Source organism: Tyto alba, unplaced genomic scaffold (genome assembly GCF_018691265.1).
Source record: "Tyto alba isolate M040663 unplaced genomic scaffold, T.alba_DEE_v4.0 Super-Scaffold_33, whole genome shotgun sequence".
Taxonomy (NCBI): Eukaryota; Metazoa; Chordata; class Aves; order Strigiformes; family Tytonidae; genus Tyto; species Tyto alba.
This window is the reverse complement of record NW_024881308.1, coordinates 17,789,570-17,807,471: the sequence shown is the minus strand read 5'-3', so window position 1 is coordinate 17,807,471 and position 17,902 is coordinate 17,789,570. Positions and strand designations below refer to the sequence as shown.

Genomic DNA, 17,902 nt, shown 5'->3' with positions numbered 1-17,902 from the left:
GCCTCTGTGGGCACCTGGGGCGAGGAGCTGCCCTGGACAGGCTGGGGTACAGGAGCCCCTCCAGGCAGGGCACTGGTCCCACCAGAAAGAATTAACACCTACAGTTTCCAGCTGGCTGTGGCCAGCCTCCTAATTAGGTTGGGTGACAATGGCAATTAGTCATCCAGGCTCCCTGTGCAGTGCCTGGGACCTACAGGGAGCTCTGGCCAGGTCACTGCTCTCCACGCAGCAACTCCAGGCATCCTGCCCATGGCTCAGCCTGCACGGACGCTCTGCCTGACGCTGCCTGGCCTCCACGCCTGACTGTCCTCCAGCTCGGGATGCTCTCACTCATTGTGCCAAAATTCATCCCTCCAGGTAACCTGGTCAGTCATGGGACAGCCTGGGCAGGGGTCAGCTTGGCTGCTCCCAGAGACGCAGCCTGCCAGGGGCTTGCTAATGCTCAGCCCCGTCTCCTCCTGGCACTCACTGATGTCTCCCACAATCCTGGTCCCATCTCTGCAGGGCTTGGGGACCTGGGGGGGAATGTGGCCACCAGCCATGGGCCATGGCCAGGCTGCAAGGACAAGCCATCGTGACAGCCTGGCCCGGCTTGGATGAGCCCAAAGCACAGTGCAGATGGCAGCACCTCCCGGGCAGCGCTGGGATGGGGCCAGCCTGCGGCCGTGCTCGGCGGCACCGCGACGCACCGTGCTGCGACCTCAGCAAGTGCAAGTCCCATCCCCAGCCCCGGCTTCCCAGAGCGAGCTCGGGGCAGCACGGACAAACGTCCTGTAGCCTTGCAGGTGACAGGCCAAGGGGGACAGCCATGAATGCAGTCTGCCCGCCGACTGCGGAGCGGAGGAGAGCCCCGGCAGCTCACGGCACAGCGGCAGCTTCCCGCGGCGGCCGGGGCAGGAGCAGGGAGCAGCCGAGGAGCCCCCGGCGCAGGGTGCGCGGCGCTGGCTCTGCGGGGTGGAGGATGCCGGCAGGTCCGGCTGGGGAGAGGCGCAGCCGAGCCCTTCCCACCGTGGGGCTCTGTCCTGTCCCGGCTGCGGCACCAGCCGTGCCCGAGCTGGGGCAGCCGTCGGCCTCCGCCTGCTCTCCCCAACGGCCCCCTACCCCCCCTCTCTGCTTCATGGCTTTTGTCTAATTCCCTACGCCCCTTTCCTATTTTTCTTCTTGACAGAAGCAGCAGGCTCATGCATCTAGAGACTCCACAGCCCTTTCTTGTAGCTGTAGATTAAATTTCCCAGCTCGGTGTCTGCTGGCCTCTGGCTGAGTCAGTGTGCGCGGGTGTCCTCCCTGTCCCCAAGAGCAGAGTGCAGTCCTGCGGTGCCAGGTCCTTGGGAGAGGGTCCGTGCAGGGGCAGGGGGCCATCCCTGCCAGCAGAGCCCAGCTGAGCTGACCCGACCCAAGCCCTGCCAGCCCTCTGGGTCACGGCTGTGGGCAAAGAGAAGGCATCAGGCTTGTGTGGGCCCAGCAGCCAAACTGCTGAGCATCCCCCCTGCTCCTGCTTCCCTTGCTTTGCTCTGTCCTTGACCCCAGGGAGGGTGCAGCGTGTGGAGGGAGCCCGGCTGCTCTAATTAAACCATGTTTGCAAACTCCCATGGTAAGCATCACTAATTATAATTAGGGAGAGCAGATCTGCCTTCCCTGCCTCTTGGAGACGTGAACAAGCTCCCTGCATGCTGACGGGGCTTGGAGGGCACTGAGGGCCAGCACGTAGCACTTTTCAGCATCCCCTGGGCTGGGCACGTGCCCTGGAACAGCCCCTGCAGGGTGACGACCCCACCGGGGGCCCTTGGGCCGGGGGTGCTGGGCCGGGGGCAGAGCACAGCGGTGCAGCTGGCATCGACCTCTCTGTCCGTGCATGGCGTGGCTGCCGCCCCACTCCTCAGCACGCTCTCTTCATGCTTGAACCATTGGCCTAACGATTTCAGGTTTTCCCCCATTTTCCTGTATTATTATTTGTCGTTGTTCCTGTTGCAGTTCAGTGACCATGAATTATTGAACGTCTGCTTGCTCAGTAACTCTTTACTTCCACCCTGCTGCCTGCACAGGACAGCCGCCAGCTCCCGCCCCCGGCCTCGCCGCCTGCTCCCGCGGGACCCCTCGCCGTGCCGCGGCACAGCCCCCCTGGCTGCCAAGGCTGCAGGCAAGGGGCTGCGCAGGATTCCGGGTCCAGCAAAGTGACTTTCCCTGGCTCCACTTTGTCGGCCATGGGGGCTGGGGAAGGCCAGGAGCCACTCAGCCATGGGAAATCCAGGCGAGATGTGGGATGATGTGGGATGACAGGGGATGACGTGCGATGACGTGGGATGACAGGGGATGACGTGGGATGATGTGGGATGACGTGGGATGATGATGTGGGATGATGTGGGATGACATGGGATGACATGGGATGACTGACAAGGGATGACATGGGATGACATGAGATGACTGACAAGGGATGACATGGGATGCACTGGGGAGCCCTGTGAGCAGCGGGGGCAGACAGCTGGAGCTCATTTGTGCCCTGAGTGGGTGCCACCCAGGCCATTAGGTACACATGGGGCTGATTTAGGGCAGTGCTCACCACATCCCTGCCAGCTGATAAGAGGAAGAGAGGGAGGCCCTTGCCTCCCTAGGGTGGGCTGGGGGGAGGAAGGCCAAGCTGCTCTGAGGAGGAGGAGGAGGTGGTGGCTATTGGCACTCTGACAGGCTGGGCTGGGCAGGGCACAGGCATGGCCTGGGATGTAATGGCTCTGCACCACTGCTGAGGTCTGCTGCTGGTGCCCAGACCAGCTCCATGCACCAGCCCTTGTGTTTGCCACATTGATGTGGTGTGCTACAGGTGAGTCTGCTCTTGCTGGGCTCCAGCTTTGCTTGTTTGGGAGCAGCGGGGCTGGACCCCCAGGGCCCCTGCAGCGTCTGCCTTTGCCCCTCCATTCTGGCTCTCCCAGGGCTGTGCTGGGGAAGGGACTGATTGCTGTGGTTACTGCAAATGCAGCACCTCTCGCTGAGCTGCAGAGATCCTGGGTGCTGGGAGACCCCCCTCCCAGCAGCCTTGCCAGCTTGCCCTGGCAGGGGCTTTGCACTCACTGGGCAGTGCGAGTGGGCACGAGTGGGGCTTGCCTGGCGTCCCGTCCCATCCCTGCTCCCAGGAGCTCTGAGCCCGCCAGTGAGCAGGGACGTGTTGGTGCCTGCTGAGCTGCCCAGGGGCTGGTGGCAGGACAGGGGATGGAGCTATGCTGTGGTGTTTGCAGGAGTGAGGAGGCTCTTGGTGGGTGACAGCGTCTGGCCAGGCCATCAAAGCACGAGGAAGGCTCAGGCAGAGCCCGCTGGTGCCCTGGGGCTGCCCAGGGCAATGGCACAGGCGGCGGGCGATGAGCAAGGGAGGTTCTTGCCAGCACCCAGCCCGGTCCGGGAGGATGGGGCTTTCCTGGGGCCGAAGAATGTCTGCTTCCCCTGTGCCATGCTCGGAGTGTGTTTGCTGGGGGCAGAGGGAATCCCCTGGGTTTAACAGGCCCTGGGAGCAGCCCTGGGCAGGGTGTGGATGTGGTTATGCCCCGTGCCAGGCTGAGCTGTGCCAGCGGGAGCTGGTCCCATCAGTGCTGGGGTGCGCTGTGGCTGGAAGCTGGCTGGTATCTTGGCCCTGCAAAGCCACTGCTTTCTCCACGCTGCTTTTGTGCTTAGGGTAGAGCTGAGAAATCTCTATTGGTATTGTGGGATTTCACAGCAGTGAAGAATAAAGTCTCTGAACTCCCTACAGCTGCATTTTCTGAACACTGCAACACTCTGATACCTCTGAAATGCTATTAAGCACCTGGTGCTGGGTTGTCTTTGCAACCGTGTGTCCTAAATAAATCCCTTACCCATGCTGAGCCATGCTAATGGCCCATTGTTAAATGCCCAGCCAACACAGTGTAAGATGAACTAATTTTTTCCAATCATCCCAGCAAAAAAAAAAAAAATCCAATTTCTCTAGCATCTTTCCTGTAGGATGAGACTGAAACTGGGAAGCTGCAAATCCTTGTGCAGTGCTTTTGCTCGGCTGTGCCCCCCTGCCCCCTAAGCATCGGGTGCTGGTTGCTGGGGGCCCTCCTTGCAGGGCTCGCCATGGGAAGTGTTTGCCGGCGCCGAGCTGGGCCAGGGCAGCCCTCGGCAGCACCAGGGCTGGGGAGCAGCACCCGCTCCGCTGGGCACCTCCGCCAGGGCTGGGCAGGGAGCCCGGGCAGCCCAGCACCGGCTGCGCTGGGGCCAGCCCCCCGCTCCGGCAGGCGCCTGGCCCGGGCCCTTTGCACGTGTGTGTGCGAGGCGCTGCTCTGCCCGTGTCCCAGCCCTCCTGCTCTCCAGCACCTGCGCTTGTCTCTGCCTGCCACCGTCTCGCATGTAAGCGGGCTCCCTGGGAGACTCGCTCCATTTTTTTCCTTTAACCTTGAAATGCAATTTCCTCCCCAAAATACCCTTTTTCCTGTAAACAACATCTCTTTAGTGAGATTACAGCAAAAATCCCTGAGCTACGGGGTCCCGGGCGCTTTATCACCCGGTGAGCCCCATCCGTCACGGCCGCGCGTGTGTTCCCAGCGCCCCGCCCTTGCGGCTGGGTGATGGTCTTTTCATCATTTTTACAGATTTATTTTACAATAATTTAATTTCATCCTCAGCCCTGGGAAGACGAATTGGCCCCTGATGTGACTGGGGATTTGGAGCCAGTCTCATAAATTTGCTGCCTCTACACAAAGCTCTTTCTGGAGTCCCCGCTGCAGCCGTGAGCGAGAGTCTTTAAACAACAGGGGACGGGCTGTAAATCTCGCGTGGCGGCAGAGGGGTGCTGCTGGCACCGCCGCCTCTCCCCGAGCTTCGACCGGGCTCGGTGACCCCGGGGGGCTGGCGGGGCTCTGCGGGCTGCGCCGGAGGGACTGGGTGCCAGCAGTGGCTGCGTGCCGGGGCTCCCACTGCGCTGCTGGGGCCCAGGGCCCCTCTCTGCAGGCAGGCGCCTCGCTCTCCTGACTGGCGGAGCCGGTGCTGTGCCCAGCACAGGATTCGGGGCGGTGCTGCCAGCCCTGCTGTGGAGCTGCGCCTGCTCCTGCACATCTGTGCTTGCTGAGTGTGGGACTTGCCACGCTTTTGTTGCAAGAGGCTTGCCAATGTAATTAAACTCGAGTGACTCCCCTGCCCCGAGGCACAGCCCCTCATTTCCCTTTGATTTATTATGTCTTCTTAATATATTTAAATGAGTCTGGGTGTTTGCACAGGCTGGGAGGGTGCTGGCTGGAGCTCTAATGGCTGGAGTAAGGGGAAGGCAGCAGGAGGGGCTCTGGGAGCTCAGCCCTGGGCCAGGCAGCCATGTGCACCCCCAGCACCCCACTGGGCTCCACTGCCCTCCCCGGGCACGGCGGGAGCTGCAGGAGTGCACACTGTGGGGCAGGGGGCTGCAGCCAGACCCCCAGCTGAACCTCAGGCATGGGAAGTGCATTTGGAGCAAAGATCCCCATGCTGGCGGGGACGATTTGACTCCCAGCACTGGGCTGCACCAGTGCCCAGGGCTCTGCCTCAGTGGGGCTGCAATGGGAAAGGCTGAGCAGCTTTTGGGGCCAGTTTAGGGGCGGCACCACAGGGCAGCGGCTGCCCTGGCTCTGAGCTGGCAAAGGCAGAGGGATGGCAGAGCCCGGGGGGGGGTCCCTGCATGACCCCGCTCCCGGTGTGTGCAGGGGCCAAGGTCCAGCCAGATCTCACTGTGGTTCCTGGCTGGCGTGGGATACGTGTGCGGGACCACAGGAGAGCTTGTGGCACAGCTCCGAGGGGCCAGTCTGTGCTCGAGGCCAGAGGAGGTTCCCCTCTCCTCCACAGAGCCCATCGCCCCCTCCGTCTGTTCCTCCTGCCTCCCCGCAGCCCCCGCCCCTCTGGTTCCCAAAGGGCTACCAGGCTGAGCGGGCAGCGTGCCCCGTGCCTGGCAGGCTCTGTGCTGCTGGCCTTGCCATCCCAGCCTGTGTTTGCACAGCTGATTGTTCCCAGCTCAGCATACTGCCTTGCACTTTTCCCTGTTGAATTTCATCCTATTTTTTCCAGTCCATTTCTCCAATTTGTCAAGATAATTTTGAATTCTAATCCTGTCCTCCAAGATACTTGTAGTCCCTCCCAGCTTCGTGTCATCTGCAAATTTAATAAGTGCTTTCTCTATTCCATCATCCAGGTCCTTAATGAAAACATTGAGCAAACCAGAACCAGGGTAAGACCTTGGCCATCCAAGCTGTCCAACACTCACGCCATGCTCACCCTGCTTGCTGCCCAAATATGATGGGAGATGGTGCTAGAGCTTTCCCATGTTGGCTGTGCCTCACTGCAGCCCCCAGTTCACATGAGACCTTTCTGCTTCGCTGTCCGGGAGCGGCGCTGGCTCTGCGGTTCCCGGTTCCTGCCAACCCACATGTCTGCACGATGTCCTGTGTAGTGAGGAGCCCGGCGGGGCCTCGCCCCACAGCGGTGTGGTAAACCATGCGGGGCCGTGCCCCCCAAACCCCTGCTGCAGGCAGTGCTGGCAGCGTGCGGCGAGACACGGCTCCGGCAGCAGCTGGTGCAGCCGGGGCTGGGGTGTGCAGCAGAGACCGCAGCCACGAGCGGGGTGCGGGGTGGAGCAGGCGTCCAGCCATGGGAGGGCAAGAGCCCCTCACCCAGGTAATTTGTGCAGGCGTAGGGCAGAGAGCAGTTCCTGACGGGGCTGTCCTCCCCCCCTCCCAGCCCATGTCCTCTTCTGCCAGGTCCAGGCTCTCCCTGTGCCGAGGCTGCTCCTCCAGGCTGCACGGCAGGGACCTGGAGCCACCCTGTGTGCCCACCCCCCACCACCAGCCATCTCTTTTCTTTAATTGATTGTAGAAAGCAATTTACAAAATACAAACCGCTGCCTATGCCAAGCTCTGCGTGTCCAGGCATAGCTTAATTTCACAGTAAAATTTCAAATGCAATGAATGGCTTTTCCCAGCACCAGTCCATGTCCAAGCCAAGAGCTTTGCAAGCTGCACGGGCTGTGCTGAGCAGCCCAGAAATGGCTCTCGCACTGCCCTGCGGAGCAGGCAGCTCCCCGGGCTGGCTGTCACGACAGCCACAGCAGCCCTGCCAGCGCCCACGTGGCTGATGCTGCCCGGGCTGGCTCAGCTGTGCGGGACCCACCACGGCTGCAGCCCAGTCCGTGGGGCCCTGACTCTCCGTGCAGCGAGCAGGACGCTGCAGGCATCCCGTGCGATGCCACCTCTCCGTGCAGCCCCCGGGGACGTGTCCTGGCAGGGCTAGCCAGCGCTGTGGTGGAGGGGGCTCTGCTGAGAGCGGGTCCTCTCCCTCCGGCTCCTCTCATGTCAGAGCCATAATTTCGTGGTCAGGGTCTAGGAGGTTTGTACACACAGATGCATTAATTCTGCATTTAGTAATACCTGAATAATTGGTGTCACATCAATTAGATCGGTTCTCAGATACTGCAGTGGTAAGTGCTGTGCAAAAGCCTTTGGGCTTCAGGATATGAGGAATCCCAGTGGCAAGCAAGGCTGGTGGGGCTGGCAGCCGCAGGCAGAGCAGGGCTGACGGGGATGTTGGGTGCTGAGGGGTTGGTGGGGGTGCATGGCACGTTTGTCCTGGGCAGGGGAGTGCTGAGGCCTGGGTGTCCCCAGGTGGCTGGTGCCTGGGGCTGCTGTGCCGGGGGGACGCAGCCCTGGCTGTGCAGCATGGGGGTGCAGGTGTGCGCTCGGGGGGGTGCTGCCAACATTGCAAGCCCCTGAGTGTAACATCCCTGTTGTCCTGCCGTGGTGCTCCTCCATGTCAAGCCACTTGCTGGGCACCTAGCTCAGCACCATCCGCCATTCCCCCCATCCCTTCGGGCTGCTACTGCAGCCCACGGCACAGCTTTGCACGCAGGGTGGGTTCTCCAGCACCAGGCTGCCTGCCCTGCCAGCTAACGGGAAGGGGACTCAGGTGGGTCTGGGGCAGTGTGGAGAATCCCCAGGCTCACGTGCCTGAAATATAGATCAAGCGCTGTCAGTCCAGTCCCTGCTGCGGATTGTAGGCAATTTGCAGATGACAAATATCCCCGACAGTAAATACTTTTCCCACCCTCATCTTTCTGCAAGCAGATAAGGTGGCAGCACTGTGGCAATATGGTTGCTGGAGGGAGACAAACTCTTTGGCAGTCTTAAAAGTCTATTGTGTCCTGCAATTATTTATAGATAAACAGAAGAAAGCCAATAAGCACAGAACGGAGCTGCACAGCTGCATTTGTTATGATGATGATGATGTTATCTCTCCCTCACACCCACACACAAACATCTTCAGCGCATGGAAACTCACTGCTGGCAACAATCCACTCCCCGTCTGGTACGAGACAGGACAGGCTGGAGGTTTTGCCCTCTTCTCACTGACTTGCTGCCAGTCTGTTTTCCCCAACAGCGACCCAGCTCCTCCGGTGGCTTCTCACCCCCTGGCCAAACTGGGGAGCTGCAGCAGCGGGTCCTGGGGTGCCTGTGCAGCAGTGCAGTCCCTCCTTGAGGCACCCTGGGGTTGCTGTCTCTGGTCCCAGCTGCAGCAAGGCGTGGAGACTGGGTGGCCTTCGTCCCAGCCAGCCAGCCCCCAGGGTGCTGGGGGCCTCGCGGTGAGGGGGGTCCTGCTGTTGCGGGGAGAGAGGGGGACTGGCTGGGTCCTCACCAGCGGGACCCCGGGGTGCGGGTGCTCCCCAGTGCCAGGAAAGCTGCTTTCCCTGCTCTGCGCATCCAGGACCTCCCCTCCCATCCCACACTGCTGCGGAGGACAGAAATGGGTGTGTCTGGAGGAAGCCATGCAGAGATCTGGGATTAAACGACGTGGCAGGGAAGAGCAATGGGGATCGCTGCTTACGGGCGCGTTTCTCCAGCCTGTGGAGCCGAGATGCCGGGGAGTGAGAAACGCTGGCTCTGGCGTGGGCAGGGGTCGGAAGCGCCGCGCTCTCCCCGGGCAGTGAGCCCTTGGAGAGGTCCCGGAGCACTGCGGGAGGGGGCAGGGAGGGGCTGGGGGCCAGGCCTGGACCCGCTGGGCTGGGGCCAGGAAAGCTGCAGGCAGAAGGCTCTCCAGGCACCCGAGTGAGCTGCTGTTCATGCAGCGCTGGGGCCCCCCGGGGTGCTGCACGGCATCGCCTGGCTCCCGCCGGGGCAGGAGCCCCGCAGCTCCCCAGGGCCAGGGGTGCAGGAGCAGTGCTCGTCCCTGGCAAGCGCTCAGCCTTGTCTCTGCAGGACCCCTGCCCTGGGAAAGCACCGGCGTGAGCTCTCCAGCTGCGGACAGCAGCCGAGACAGCGACGAGGAGCCCTTAACCAGACCGAGGAGTGGGATGATTTTTCACTGCTTCCTTGTAATAAGAGGACAGGAGTAAGTGACTAGTACAGTTCGTTCACTCGGTAAAGATTTATACAATCACTTCATCCAGTAATTGGTATTCTGGGGAGAGAGGGAGCTGCAGCTCCAGCATCCGCCTCTATTTGTTTTCTCTCTGTCTTTCTTTCTCTCCCCTTTTCAGAATGAGTAATTCTGTCCCTCACGATCCCATTTAAACAGAGCATTTGCGGAGTGAATAATTAGTTACATTCAATTAGGTCTCACGCGCTCTCCCTTCTCACTTTGGGGGACGGGCGCACTAATGAGATGGCACATGTCTGACATGCGGGAGCAGTCATTAAACACGCTGCGTGCCAGCGGGGAGAGGTCAGCTCTGGGGGAGCAGGGAGCCTGAGGAGCCAGCCTGCTGCCATGGGGCAGCTGTGAGGAGATGGTCCTTTGAGGGCTGTTTGGGACCAAAAGCTTTACGTTTGGAGCCAAAGGTTCCATGTCTGTGGCCTACACGATGCCAGCCCTCTCTGCTGGTGGGACTAGCAGGGCCAGCAGGAACTGGGGTCACTTCTGTCCCCAGGGCAGGGTGTTCACTGGGCTGGTGCTGAGGGGACACTGCCCAGCCCTGCGACCATCCCACCGGCACTGCTGGGAGTGCCAAGCCCTAGGAGGGAAAGCTGCTGACATGCTTTTATCTCCCTTATTAAACCTAACATTAGGTTTTAAGAGGAGCCTTAAATAATGTGCCACTGCCTTTACAGTAAAAGTGGCCCTGTGTTCCAGCAGCTCCTGGCTTTGGGATTTACAGCCTTTCTTATGCCACACTGCGTGCACTCGGGTGGTGGCAGGTCACGGGCTGCAGCAGCTCCTGGTGTCCGGAGCCTGCGCTGGGCTCGGTGCCGCTGTAGCCCAGCCCCACGGCAGCCCCGCTGCTGCTCCCCGGCAGCCCACAGCACTGCCCTGCGGGGTAGATGTGGGGATGGACTGGCAAGGGGAGGTGCACTGGTCTGCCTGCTGCAGGCAGCCCTGCCCATACACCCAGTCCCCTGTGGTGCTGGGCTGAGGTCAGGACATGGGGGCAGGGCTGTGGGGGACCAGAGCCCCTGTGCTCTCCTCGCAGGCAGGGTCAGCGGGTGGGAGCTGCCCCATTGCCTCGCGAGATGCGACTGCAGATGCAGGGGGGGGGTAGGCCCAGGCTCGGGGCGTGCTGGAGGCCAGTGCCGGGAGGGGCTGGGGCAGGGATCAAGCACAGCTGGTGGGGTCCCTTCCCTCCCCTGGCGAGAGCATCTGTCCCGGGAACATCAGTCCCAGGAGCCGTGGTCCCCTGAGCCTCCCTCCCAGGGGCACCCGTGCCCAGAGCACCCACGCCTGAAGCATCCCCCCCCGGAGCGCCCGCAGACGGAGCATCCCCCCCGGAGCGCCCGCAGACGGAGCATCCCCCCCCAGGAGCGCCCGCAGATAGAGCATCCCCCCCCAGGAGCGCCCGCAGACGGAGCATCCCCCCCCAGGAGCGCCCGCAGACGGAGCATCCCCCCCCGGGCAGGCCCCAGCGATGCGGGGAGCAGCTGCCGCCCGTGCCGCTCACGCACAGTGGGAGAATAATAAAGTTTAATTACAGCTTTTTGTCAGCGGCGCGGGGGAGAGTAACAGGGCCCGGCCGTTCCGCCCCGCCCCGCGCTGTGCCCGGGGGTGCGGCACCTCCCCCCGCGGCGGGGGGGCAGGGGGCTCGCAGGCCGCGTGGGGCAGCCCCCGCCCCCCGACCCCGGCGGAGGCAGCGCGGCCCCGCCCCGCCCGGCCCCGCCCGGCCCCGCCCCGCCCCGCCCCGCCCCGCCCCGCCCCGCCCCGCGCGGCCCCGCAGCACCACCTCCCGGCCGCCGCCGGCGTGGCCGCGGCCCCGGGCCCCGCCGTCCCGGCCGAGAAGCGGGGGGGGGGCCCGGCCGTGCCCCGCGCCGGCAGCCGCGCCGCGCTCCGCCGTGGGCCCGGGCTCGGCTCCGCGGCCCCGCGCAGGCGGGCGAGCCTCGCTGCACCGCGGCCGCGCCGGGAGCCCCGCGGAGGGGGCCGTGCCGCGGCCCACGGCTGCCGCCGCTCGTCCGTGGCAGCCAGACCGTGCCGCGGGGTTTCCTCCTGGGCCGGCGAGGGCTCAGGACGGCGCTGGCCGTGCTCCGTGCTGCGGGAGGCAGGGCCCGCTGCCCTCACAGCCGCTCCTGCTCCGAGATCCGGCTCTCTTTGCCGTACTCCTGGGCCACGGGCTGGCCCCCGAGCAGGGTCTCCTGCACAGGGAAGAACCCATCCTCCGTCTCCGTGGGCTGCTGGGCCTCCGGGGTCTCTTGAGGCTTCCTGGCCTCCATCTGCACAGGGGCAGGGGTCAGGGGCAGGCAGCCACATCCCACACCTCCGCAGCCACGTCCTTCCGCAGGCTCCTGCTACGCTGCCATGCAGGGCAGGGCTTCCCCCTGGGCGGGTCCCCCCTCCCGTCCCAGCATCTGCCCCAGGGTTGCCCCAGCCCTTGTCCTGCCCCAGCCAGGCAGCCCCAGGACAGCCCCCCCCCCCCCCCCCCCCCCCCCCCGCCGCTGCTCTCCGCTGCTGGCACATCCCCGGCTGTGCGCAGGAGGGACCACAACCCCACTGCTGGAGGAGGGCTCTGGGCACACTCACCTGCTTCTGCACCGGTCGCCTGGGATCTGGACGGAAAGATGGACAGAGAGGGCAACGGTCAGGGGGGAGCGCTCCTGTCCTGCCCTGCAGGGAGCTCTCAGGGGTCAGAGCCGCAGGTCCTGCAGCTCACATTGCGCTTGCTGCCGCTGCCGGGCTGGGGGGCACGGCCGGGGAGCCAGGCTGGACCCCCAGGGCACAGCGCTTTCCTCCAAGAGCCGCAGTAGTGCCAACAAGCCTGCTCCCAAGGACAGAGCCCACTGACCCAGCAGGGCGATGGGCTTGGGGAACCACGCGCTGGCGGTGTCCCCAGAAGGGCTGCCCCGCTCTCGGCAGAGCTGCCGCCCTCCTCCCCGCTCGGCTCCTCGGCCCCATACGGCCCCTCTGGCCAAGGCATCGCCTCCCGTGTCCCAGCCTTACCTGCGTGGACCAGGCAGTAGATGCAGATGCCCACGAGGCACGTGACGACCGCGGCCGTGATGGGGATCAGCACCGACAGCGAGGAGCGCCTGCCCGACTCTGCCGAGGGCAGGGGGACAGGGAGGCACCCGCGTGACACTCACGCCGAGCACCCCGAGCTGCCTCTGCTCCAGGCACAGTCCCATGGGGATTCCCCACGGGGACAGAGAGGAGCAGGAAGGCATCGTACAGTCAGATGCTCCTCTCCCAAAACCCCCCACGAACCAGGCCAGCTCCTCTGACTGCTGCAGGAGCCGGAGCACCGGGAGATCTCTGCTCTGCACTGGGCCAGCCCCAGGCACCGGGCACTTACCGCAGATTGCATCCGAGGTGTTCGTCCCTTTCACCTTCACCACGAGCCCCTTTTCCTCACAGCTGCAGTGAAGAACAAGACCATGTAACCTCAGCAGCAGTGAGCACGCGGAAAGCCCCTGAGCAGGAACGGCCGGGGCTGGCACCAGAGCAGGGCAAGAAAGCGTCCTGCGCTGAGCCTGCCGGGCTCTGGATGGGCGAGTGGCCAGGAGCCCTGGCCAACACCAGGGCCTGTGCTGCATGACTGGGGACACCAGGGACACAGCAGGGCCCCACCCGGGGGTCCTGGTCTGGAGTTGTTCAAATGGCTGAAGATGGGGACAACTTTGGGGACAAGGCGCAGGAGGGAGCAGACCTGCTCAGTCAGGGAGACCCCGGGGCTCGGGCACGGCAACTATTGCAGAACGGCTTGGAGATGACTCGATGACATGCTACAAGTGGCTCTGTGGGGAGGTAATTTCTGGGCACAGATAAAAGCAAAGTGAAATCCAATGGCTGGCAGCTGAAGCAAGACTAATTCAGCCTGGAAATAAGGCTCACGTTTCTACCAGGGAGGACAATTAACTCTCAAGCAGCTTTCTAAATACAGGGATGACCTGCCAGCCCATGGCATCCTCAAAGCCAGACTCCCCATGGAGATGGCTGGTGCCTCTGCTGATGACTACAGCCAGGGATCGTGCTGGAAGGGAGAGCCTGGACAGGGCATGGGAGGTCCATGCACCAAGCACCTGGATGTCTGCCTCGAGCTCAGCCACGCCGCCCTGAACCTCGCCGCCCTCTCACTCCTGCCCTGCGCCAGCCTGATGCCGTGTCCCTCAGAGACCATCCCAGCCACGCAGTCCCCAAGGTCCCTAGGAGGCTGGCAGCAGAAGACATGCTCACAGGGACTGGGCACAGCCAGGGGTGGGTGAAGGATGTGGTCACCACTCAGACAATACCTTGTCCAGGGATAGCACGGCTCAGTTTTAGAAGAGACGTTGGAGAAGGTGCCTTCTGCACAGGGCTCGCAGGGGGAGGACATCCGGGCCACGGCCTTGTCTGGAGAGGAGCAGAGGTTGCAGGAAGGTCAGTGTGGGCTGCTGGAGGTCAGGGCTGTGGGGGTCAGGCAGGCAGCACTCCCTGTGGCAGCGCTGCCAGACACAGCGGCAGGCACAGCTCTCCCACAGCCCTGCTAGGGGAACCTTGCTGGGGGAGCCCCCCTTTTCCGGGAGGACGTGAGGTCAGTGCTGCCAGGCCATCAGTCCTGCTGGGAGGTAGGAGCTGGCTGGGCTCACCTGCCACGAAGCCGAAGCCGCGCTGGCAGGGCTGGTTCTCCACGCAGGTCTGGCAGCTGGCGTCAGAGCAGTGCATGCCAGCCTGGCACTGGCACACGGTGTTGTGCGTTGCGTTCCCTTGCGTCTTCACAACAAGGCCAGCATCTGAGCAAAGGGAGCATGGGCAGGGTGAGACACCGGGCGGGTGAGCCTGGAGGGGAACACCAGCCCCTGCAGCCCCCACAGGCTGCTGCTGGTGGCCATGGAGAGCACTTACTGTCTTCACAGATATCGTGCGGGGTACAGTGCCTCTCCCTGGTCCAGCTCTGCTGATAGTGTCCACTCTCACAGCGGGCACAGACAGAGTCTTCTGTGCCATTGCATTCGGAGACCAGCTTTTCCCCTGCAACAGAGGCTGGTGAGGAAGGAGCGAGGGGGCTTTCCCCCTCTCCAGGCAGCAGCTCTGCCAGCAGGACTGGGGAGCACTGGTGGCTGTGGATGCCAGGGCCACTGCAGCATGCTGCTCAGTAGCCTGATGCCGCTCTGGCAGCCGGGGCTGCAGGGGCCAGCTCGCCCGGTGGCTGCACACACTGCACGGGGGCAGGTGGGGAGGGCTGCTGGGTGCTGGGGCAGGAGAGCAGCGGGGGTCGCTCACTGCCTCCAGCCCTCCAAGGACTGGGAAATGATCTGGCAGTGAGAGCAGGAGCTGGCAAATAGCATCATGATTTGGTAGTGCCAGAGGCAGCACTCTCCCCACAAGCTGCCTGTGCCATGGGGTCCTGTGGCTGCAGGAGCACAGACAGTCCCAAGAGAGCAGTGGCAGATTCGGTAAAGTCCAGGGGGTCTCCCAGGGCACCCATGAGGTCCCCAGTTGCTCTAGCAGTGAGGTAATACAGGGAGGTGAAGCTGTCAGCACCGCTGGCAATGGGGTGGATGGGCTCGGTCACACCGAGCTGGGCTTGCTCCGCTGTGGCCAGGCAGTGGGTCCTGGCACAGCCAGGCCTCGGGGTCCCCAGGAAGGGGAAGGGGTCTCCATACCTGGCTGACACCGGTTGCAGCACCTGCCCTTGTGTTCGTACTGTTTATCAAAGCATCTTATGGCATCACCAGGCTCCCAGCACTGGAAAAAAACAAGACCTGTGAATTCATGCCACTCCCCGGCGCTCCGGCACTGCCTCGCTTCCGCAAGCACGCGTGTGCTAACCTGTGCACTAACCCACGTCCCGAGGTGAGGGCTTCCTCACACCGCTCTTCCCATGCCTGTGCTAACCACAGACCGCAGCAGAGCCGCCTGATGCCACCAGTGCTTTCTTTGAAGTGTGGTGGCAGCGATTCCGGTAGGGTGGCCCCAGATTTCCTAACAGATGGTGACCGCACATTGCCCTGTGCCTCTGCCCTTGCCAACAGTGCGGCAGTGTGGGGCAGGGGGAGCAGCGTTAACCGAGCCCGGAGCACTGCCAGCCCCTTCCCAAGGCTCATGCGCCAACCCTGAGGGGCAGGAAAGCCCCGGGCAACTACATCATCCATGCAAAATCAGCCAGGGCCCTTCCTTGCTCCTCCTAGCAGGGGGCTGCGCGCATGGGAAGGGTGGAGGGGAGGCAGGGAATCAGATCTCGGGCCAGTCTGGGTGCCGGGGGACACCCACAGCACCGTACCCTCGCACCGAGCAAGCCCCGCGCTGCCCATCCCCGGTAGCTCCTGGCAGACCCGCCTGAGCCCGGCCGTCCCGGGGAGCGGGACCGGGGCTCTGGCAGAGCCCAGGGGCGAGCTGACTGCGGGGCTGGGGGCCAGCAGGTGAGGGAGGGCCGGGTGCCGTGGCCCAGCCGCCCCCCGCCCCGGGCTGCCCTGGCTCGGTGGGGCAGCGATGGGGCTGTGGGGCACCATGAGGTCTGACGAGGGGATGCCCGGCCGGCCCTGCCATCGGGGAACGGGCCCGCTGTCACACGCGTCTGACATCGAGCAGAACGGGAAGTGAAAGGGGCGCGGGCAGGCCTGCCCCTGCACCCCCGCAGCCTCCCAGCACCCCCGTGCCCCGGCCGAGGGCCCTGCTTGTGCCTGGGGCTGCGCAGCCCCGCAGCTCGACGCTGCCGGTGCCCGCCCGCGGGGGCCCGCGCCCCGGCCCCGGCGCGGCGCAGGGCTGGGCTGCAGCCCCCGCCGAGCGCCGCTGCCCCGGGAGAAAGCGAAAGCGGGGCCGGTCCGAGGGGCCCGCGGGCAGAACCCGCCGGCCCTGCCCTCTCCCCCCCCCCCGACGTCCACGGCCCCGGGCGCTGACGAGGCGTCCCGCGTGGGGCTGGGGCGGTGCGGGACGGCGGCGCTGCCGGCGGGGCTCCGCCGCCGTCCCGGGCACGGCCCCACCCGTGGGCCTCCCGTGGGGGCGGACCGCGCCGAGGGGACGGGCCAGAGCGGCCGGACTGAGCCCCTTCCCGGAAAGGCCGGCGGCTGCGGGCCGGGGCTCTGCCCCTACGGAGGCAGGGCGGGAGGGAGCGGGCAGCCCCGGCCCCGGCCCCGACCCCGGCCCCGGCCCCAGCCCCGACCCCGACCCCGGCCCCGGCCCCGGCCCCGGCCCCACTCACGCCCAGCAGCACCGCGCCGAGGAGTCCCAACAGCCCAAGCCGCTTCATGTCGCCGCGCCCCCCCGCCGCGGCCGCCCGCCCTATAACGCCCCGGCCCGTTCCCGCCCAGGAAGGGGGCGGTGGGCCGCCCGCCACCGCCTCCGGGGCTTCCCCGCGGGGCGCCGGGCCCGGGGAGCCCCGGCAGCTCCCGGCCGGGGGGCGGGAGCGGAGCGAGGGGGGCAGCTCCCCGCGGGCCCCCGCAGCCCGGGAGGAGCCCCGCGGTGCCGGCGGGGCTGCAGGAGGAGCGGGCAGGGGCAGGGGCCGGCCGCGGGCCAGGGCGAGGAAGGGTTTGTGCCGGCCCCGACAGCTCAGTCCCGGGGCAGAAGCGGCGGGTTTCACTTCATTTTTCCAACGGCGGTTCAGGGCTGCGGCCCCGGAGAGCCCCCGCTTCGTTTTCCCAACGGTAACTCGGAGCTGTGGCCCCGGAGAGCCCCTCATCGCTGCCCGCAGGCCTCTGTGCGGAGTTCCCGCCAGCGCGTCAGCCCAGAAACGGGAAGGGGCGAAAGTGCTGGAGAACCGGCTGCGCCTCTGGCCGCCCGCCCGCCGCGGGCTCAGTTCCCTCGGAGCAGCCCCCGAGGGGTCCCCGGGGAAGTTCCAGCCTCCCCCCGCCTCGCTCCGGTGACTTTCCCCGGACTCCCCGCCGCGGCATGCGGCCCGGCCGGCAGCGATGGCTTCTCAGCACCCCCCGGGCACGGCCCGTGATGCCGCCCCGGCCCCGCACCGCCGCGGTCCCGGTTCGGCGGCTGCCAGCCGCCCGTGGCCGTGGCCAGGCCCAGCGGGAGCCGGGGGCAGCGCGCATCCCGGGGGCTCTGGATTCCCCAGCCTGCCGTCACTTCCCAAAACCGACGCGCCGGAGGGCGCGAAGGGTCCCGGGGGACTCTCGTGGGCAGGGACGAGGAGGCCGCGGTGGGGAGGGGATTTCTAGGCCCGGCTCCCGCGGGACCGACCCGGGAAGTCCCCACGGGGCCGGGCACCGGCCGCGCAGGGGGACGCGGCTGCGGCTGCGAGAGCTCCCCACTCCCCGCTCCCACTCCCGGCCCCGGGTGGGGCGGGGGCCGCGGGGCTCGGTGCTGCCCCCCCGGCGGGACTCCCAGCCCACGCGGCGGGACAGCCCAGCGCTGGGGCTGCGGCGGGGGGCAGCTGCCCGGGGCCCCGCTCACCGGGGGCACGGCCGGGCGGGGGGCACGGACCCCGATCCCGTCCCGACCCCGAGCCGATCCTGACCCCATCCTGACCCTGACCCCATCCTGACCCTGACCCTGACCCTGACCCTGACCCAGATCCCGATCCCGTCCTGATCCTGGACCCAATCAC

At 65.3% G+C, this 17,902-nt stretch overlaps 1 protein-coding gene across 1 annotated transcript; it reads right to left on the bottom strand.

Annotated features, from left to right (window-relative positions):
• Window positions 1-11,226: 11,226 nt before the first annotated feature.
• Window positions 11,227-16,654, bottom strand: CD40 (CD40 molecule). Its single transcript, XM_042801031.1, has 9 exons — window positions 16,550-16,654; window positions 15,015-15,096; window positions 14,254-14,379; window positions 13,998-14,141; window positions 13,662-13,761; window positions 12,725-12,786; window positions 12,373-12,471; window positions 11,956-11,981; window positions 11,227-11,648 (listed from the first exon to the last, which is right to left on the bottom strand). Exons 1-9 carry the CDS (start codon window positions 16,595-16,597, stop codon window positions 11,493-11,495), a joined length of 843 nt encoding a protein of 280 aa, XP_042656965.1. The 5' UTR covers window positions 16,598-16,654; the 3' UTR covers window positions 11,227-11,492.
• Window positions 16,655-17,902: the final 1,248 nt, after the last annotated feature.

Excerpts from the sequence above, each read along its gene's own strand:
- CD40 (XM_042801031.1), bottom strand. The coding sequence starts at position 16,597 with ATGAAGCGGCTTGGGCTGTTGGGACTCCTCGGCGCGGTGCTGCTGGGC. Across the intron at positions 15,097-16,549 it reads TCGGCGCGGTGCTGCTGGGC|TGCTGGGAGCCTGGTGATGC; the intron begins GTGAGTGGGGCC and ends GTTTTTTTCCAG. Across the intron at positions 12,472-12,724 it reads CACCTCGGATGCAATCTGCG|AGTCGGGCAGGCGCTCCTCG; the intron begins GTAAGTGCCCGG and ends TGCCCTCGGCAG.